General features: G+C 51.6%; 1 protein-coding gene across 1 annotated transcript; it reads right to left on the reverse strand.

Annotated features, from left to right (window-relative positions):
- Nucleotides 1–1,866: 1,866 nt before the first annotated feature.
- LOC139113895 (uncharacterized) lies at nt 1,867–4,104 on the reverse strand. The gene has a single exon (XM_070675341.1). The coding sequence runs from the start codon at nt 4,102–4,104 to the stop codon at nt 1,867–1,869; it is 2,238 nt and encodes a 745-aa protein (XP_070531442.1).
- Between the last annotated feature and the right edge of the window lie 1,834 nt (nt 4,105–5,938).

Consider the following 5,938-nt stretch of genomic DNA (forward strand, 5'->3'; position numbering starts at 1 on the left):
GGACCCCTCGCTCTATTCTCTTGTTGACGCGGCGACCATCCCTATTATTATAGGAAAGTACCCTGTTGTTAAGGTACTGACCTATGACCCGTCGAAGATAATTAGGGACCCTGAAGTATTCAAGGGAGTCCCTGATGACTTTCCAGGGGAGCGTGTTAAAGGCGTTGGATATGTCCAACGAGACGGCCAGTAACACGCTCCCCTCCTCTACTGTACTTTCCGCGAGGGCCCTAACCGACGCAATAGCGTCGATGGTTGACTTGCCCTCTCGGAAGCCGAACTGCTCCGACTGGAGCGGCGGGTCACCTTTGTTGATATGCTGGATGAGGCGGCACGAGATAATCCTCTCGTAAACCTTGCCAACCTCATCCAGCAGACAGATAGGCCTATACGCGGAGGGTTCTCCGGCTGCCCTACCTGGTTTAGGAATTAGAACCAGGTTGGCACGGCGCCATTCAGGTGGAAATACTCCGTCGCGGAGCAGGGAAGTAAAGATCCTGCCTGCCCGCGGCGCCAAACTAACGAGAGCTAGTGCAAGTGCTCCTCCTGGTACCCCATCAGGCCCAGGGGCCTTATTTGGGCGTATTCTTCTAACCACGGCGGTTAACTCTTCCTCAGTCACGTCACACGCCCCATGAATCCAATCAGGAGAAGGTCCGGAAGGGAGAGGAGGTAAGTATGTCTCGCCACCAGTATCGGGTGGGAATAATCTATCTACTACAGACGCAGCCGTATGTGGCTCCAAACTCTCGGTTGCAGGAGGAGCTCTGGGACGCAGGCGACCGGTAACTATCCGGTAGGGACGCCCCCAAGGGTCCTCATCGATGGATTGAAGTAATTCATCCCAGGCTTGGGTCTTGGCCTGCTTGATAGCTAAGCGTAGGGCCCGTCGCGCGTCTCGGTAGGCCTCGTAGGCCGCCGTTGTATCCTCCACTGTCCCATGGCGACGCCTTTTGGCGCGCGTGTACCGCCTCTGAGTTTGGACGGAGAACCGCCGAAGTGTGGCGATTTCTTCCGACCACCAATAAGCCCGTGTGTTAACACGGGGACCAGAACGAGGCATAGCGACCTCACATGCTCCACTAATTATCTCACAGAGCCAAGCTGCTCCATCCAAGGCACTGTCCCAAATAGGCTCATCCAGCCACGTGTATATGCCTAGAGCGGCAAGGAATTTGTCCTTATCGAACAATCGATAGGACCATCTCACATTCCTATTAGGAGGAACGGAATTATACGTGCCTCGGGAGGCGGAGAGGGACATAAGGATGTACCTATGATCGGATAGGGTTTCCAACTCTTCCGCCACCCGCCAACTCCTAACAAAAGCTCGCGCAGAAGAGGAGATCCATGTGAGATCGACTATGGAGTCTCCTCTCCACGCAGAGCAAGTACTGGTGGACCCCTCGTTGACTATGAGAAGATCCAACTCGGCAGCCCATGCCGCCAACACTCCACCTCGTCTATCGGCTCTGAGGCAGCCCCAATCCGGCGACTTGGCATTAAAATCGCCGGCTATAAGGAAAGGTTGAGGATATCTGGCACGAATAAAGGCGCTCATTGTATCGAGTCGCTCCTCAAATTCGAGAAGGCTCAGCGCAGGAGACGCGTAAACTCCCAAGATGAATAATGGGCCCCACTTGACACAGACCCACCCAGTTCCTCGCTCCACAGGGATACAGGGCCGGGTAAGCTGATTCCAGGTAATTGCGACGGAGTCCCGCTCATCGCTCGCCCAACAAGGATTGTCGGGGGGAACGCGGTAAGGCTCCGCCGCAATACCAACTCCACAACCACGCTCCACCAGGGAATGAAGGAAAAGATCCTGTGCCTGGGAAGCGTGGTTTAAATTGGTTTGGAGAATATTTAGGGCGGCGAAGGCTCGGCCGTATCGGTCTCCTCCAGACCGCTACCAACACTGGCTGATTTAGCCGTAAAGACCTTAGGAGGCCTTTGCTCTAAAGGTGGAGGATTTATGACCTCGACTTCCATAGTTTCTACCTCCTGAGGTGGATTAGAGGGAATAGGTGTCTTCTCGAGAACGGGTTGAGTGGCAGCCGTTTTCATACGGCTTTTGGGCTTGACAATGCCACCCGCCCTAGTCTGTCTAGATCGGGCAGAACAAGATGAACCACCCATCTTATGGGCAGCCGGTTTGCCTGCTTTGTTGCAGGCAGGACAAAAAGGGGCCTCACCACAATCAGCCGCCAGATGGTCAGGAGCGCCGCAACGAAAGCAACATCTGCTCCTATCCTCGCTGTTAGGACAGCGTTCCCTAACATGTCCCCCCTGCAAGCATTTGTAGCATTGCAGGGGACGACTAGGAAGTAACTCAATACGGGCTAAGGTCCACCCAATTTTTATCTTGCCAATAAGGGCAAGTTTTTTAGCCGCGACTAAAGGACAGCGGCACCAAACCGTAAATAGGCCATTAATTCCTTGTCTGGGAGTACCTATTTTTATGCTAAGAGGATCGCAGGAGGTTGCAGCGACTATGGCGTCGGCAATTTCATTAGAAGTTGCGGTGTCGTCTAAATTTCGGACCCGCATTTCCGCCATCTTTATAGGGTGCGCTATTCGCACGTTCTCTTCGTCCGCAAGGACTTCACCTAGTTTATCCGCAAGAGCCTTTGCTTTAACGGCATTATCAGTTCCTGCCACCTCGTATATGATAGCGCCAGTAAGCGCACGCCTTGGTCGGACTGAGTCAATGCCAAGGCTGGTAAGGTCAATCAGGTCTTTGGCCTTCCCCAGTATTCTGTTGTATTGTCCTGAAGGACAAGAAACCGTAACTGCTGCTGTTTTAGGCAGCTTAATCTTTCTCTTAGAAGATTGTTTTATTTTACCATCCTGGTTTGGTTTGTTGCCACCAATATTTCGTTTGCCAGGAGGTTTTTCTTGCATGTTACGCGCAGTACCAGGCTTTTTATTTGCCTTTCTTCCTACAGCAGTGGCCCAACTACTTGTTGCCTGAGCCTTAGGGGCCGACATTGGCCTTGATGTTGCTAAAGGAGCTAATTTCAAGGGAGTGGGCTTGGATGTTTGTTTAGAAGAGACCTTTTGTCCTTCATTCACCTTTTTATCTTTTTTAGATTTGTCTACCTGTTGACTTTTAGGAGACAGACGAGTTGGAGGAGGAATTCCGCCTCTACCCCATTTTCTTTCACACCATCTCTCAAAGAGATGGTCGAGTCTCGAGAGAAGAGGGTCCTCTTCTTCTTCTGACCTATACTGCAATCTAGGAGGACTGAGCATCTTCCTCCTACCTCTAAGTACTGGCCTATAGGCCGCTGGAACTTCTTCAGGTTCTACATGTCGTCGGGCATTTTCCAAGTTTTTAGTTTTATTTTGACCTTGCCCTTTTGGTGAGTCATTCTTGGGAGAGCCTGTTTTTGCTGTTTTATTTTTTAACGTAGCAATGTCGTCCCGGAGTAGTGCGATTTCCTTTTCAGCCGCTTCTAATTTGCGACGAAGGACTTCTGTTTCAGCCGCTGGAGAGTCCATAATAGCTGTGTCCACACGGGTCATCAAGTTTGTAAGGCATGCGCTTGTCTTACAGGCAGATTCCTTAAGGGTCTTAATAAAAGTGCCCTTGAGACCTTTTGATGTTGATGCAACCTTCAACACACGTTGCATTTCTTCGAGAGCCACGGCTGCTAGGCTAGCCGCCGGATCATAACGAAGCTCTTCCATAAAGCGCGCCGTCAAATCGGTGGCCTTAGCTTGTAAGCCACCAGCTAAAGGAACAGCAGGATTAAGTATATCTTTTTCCTGCCTTCTCTGCTCCTCCAAATCCTCCTCTTCACGTAGCCGCTGCTTGACTTGCAACAGCCCAATGTACTCCCCGGTCGTAGGGGGACGTCCACGTTCGCGTTTCCTTTTTCGGCCGAGCGACGTTGTCGAATCGTAATCGCTCTCCATTACAACATCCGACAAATCCATGGCTGAAGCAGTGGAAGTGACGGAAGGCGCAGGCGATACAGCCCTGGATGTAGACGCACTCTTCCTAGACGAAAGAGGCGATTGACCAGGAGAAGCCTCTCCTCCTTTCTTAGACACGGTGACCTTGGATGATAATGGACCCGGTCGATCTATGCGAGCCATGCTAATGATTGCAGGCTTTATAAACGCAGCATCATTCTTCGCAGATGCATTTTCCTCGGCCGCCCCTGCGGAGCGAGCGGCAGATGGCCCATCGTGCGATGACGACGAGAGGGAGCTGGGACAGTACTCCTCACGCCGGCCCCTGGGGATCCGATCCCCTGAGGCGATACACCCGTATTTTTCTTGGACGACTGGCTCATCATGAAAAATCAGTGTTGTTGATTTGTGTAGGGTTTACTCCCCTAGGCCGGTGGGGTACCAACCCTAACGACCCCGGCCTGGCCGACTCCTCGACCTCACGGCGCGTGAGCCCCGCCTCGGAATATGTCCGAGCGGCCCCACGCCCGTACTCACCGCTCTGACTGAGCGGGACAGGGAAGGGAAGGGAAAGGAAAGGAAAAGGAAAACACCCCCAACCCCCAAACCCCCCAACCCCCCAACCAACCGCCGGAAGAGGAACTAATCCTCCCTATCGACCCCGGCAGGCCGGGCGTTTGAATTCCGGGTCGCCATCCCTTACCACCTTGGGGGGAATATAACCCACCCTCTCGGCAAAGTGGTTGCCGGGCTCAGGTACCTCGGGACCGCCGATTCCCGTACCACAGACCTACACCGACCTAATAAAGGGTCGGCATCTGTGGCCCCTGAGGTTGCCGAAAGGAAGTCAGAAGACTTCCCCTAACGACCTCGACAAGCCGGGCGTTTGTATTCCGGGTCGCCATCCCTTACCACCTTGGGAGGAATGAACCTCCCCTTCGGCAAAGTGGTTGCCGGGCTCGGGTACCTCGGGACCGCCAAGTCCCGTACCACAGACCTACACCGACCTAATAAAGGGTCGGCATCTGTGGCCCCTGAGGGCAACCTAACCTAACCTAACCTAACCTAACCTAACCTAACCTAACCTAACCTAACCTAACCTAACCTAACCTAACCTAACCTAACCTAACCTAACCTAACCTAACCTAACCTAACCTAACCTAACCTAACCTTTTTTTTTTTTTTTTGATTTACGTGTGGAAAATCCTTTTACGGATTCCCCTTGAGTTGGGGGATATGTCGGACTCCGGTCTTATGCTACAGATGTAATTGAGCTGCCTAATACCGACTAAAAAACCACACGCTATTCTTCTCTGCGAGAGATAAGTCACGGCACGGGAGGCGACATATCATTACAGTGCCGCGCCGTGACTTTCGCATATCATTTTCACCTCTGGGTTTATTGTCTCCCTTCTTGGTAACAAGAGTTATTATTCCGCATTTCTCACGTTTCATTGTTCTGCCCAAGCTCGTCAGGCGTAATAGAACACCGTGAGGTAAATGAATCCCAATGAAAAGCCCGGCAGAGATCTCCTCACCCACAAGGGGAGCTATTGGAGATCCCCGTGAGACCCTCATCAGGAAACAAAGTCCTCTAAGTTCTTAAAAGAACTGTTTGTCATAGTATCATAATGATGATTTCTGCTTGTGATTAGAAATCTAATCCCGTCGTAGATGCGCTGGTGGTCGTCTTCTACGCCTTGTCCGTCTTGTGAGGATTTCTCGTCTTCGTTCTGTCTCGTTTTTCTCTTTGATAGAGATAACTTCTTGACAGAACGTGCAAAAGGTACTTTTGACCGAGGGGTCTGTTAGTATTGCAGACATGATAGAGTGCAAGTTTACATGTGGACCTATAAGTTGTATTAATAAGTCTCGCTGTGTTGTAAACGCAGAGCATTCGTAAAGAGTGTGGTCAGCACCATCCTTTGATGCACCGCACTCCCAGCACTTAGCACTTCCTTCCTTTCCTATTCGGTGTAGGAAGTCCCCAAATACACCATGGCCGGTAATAATTTGT

The sequence above is a fragment of the Cardiocondyla obscurior genome, linkage group LG03 (genome assembly GCF_019399895.1).
Source record: "Cardiocondyla obscurior isolate alpha-2009 linkage group LG03, Cobs3.1, whole genome shotgun sequence".
NCBI lineage: Eukaryota > Metazoa > Arthropoda > Insecta > Hymenoptera > Formicidae > Cardiocondyla > Cardiocondyla obscurior.

Excerpts from the sequence above, each read along its gene's own strand:
- LOC139113895 (XM_070675341.1), bottom strand. The coding sequence starts at position 4,104 with ATGGCTCGCATAGATCGACCGGGTCCATTATCATCCAAGGTCACCGTG.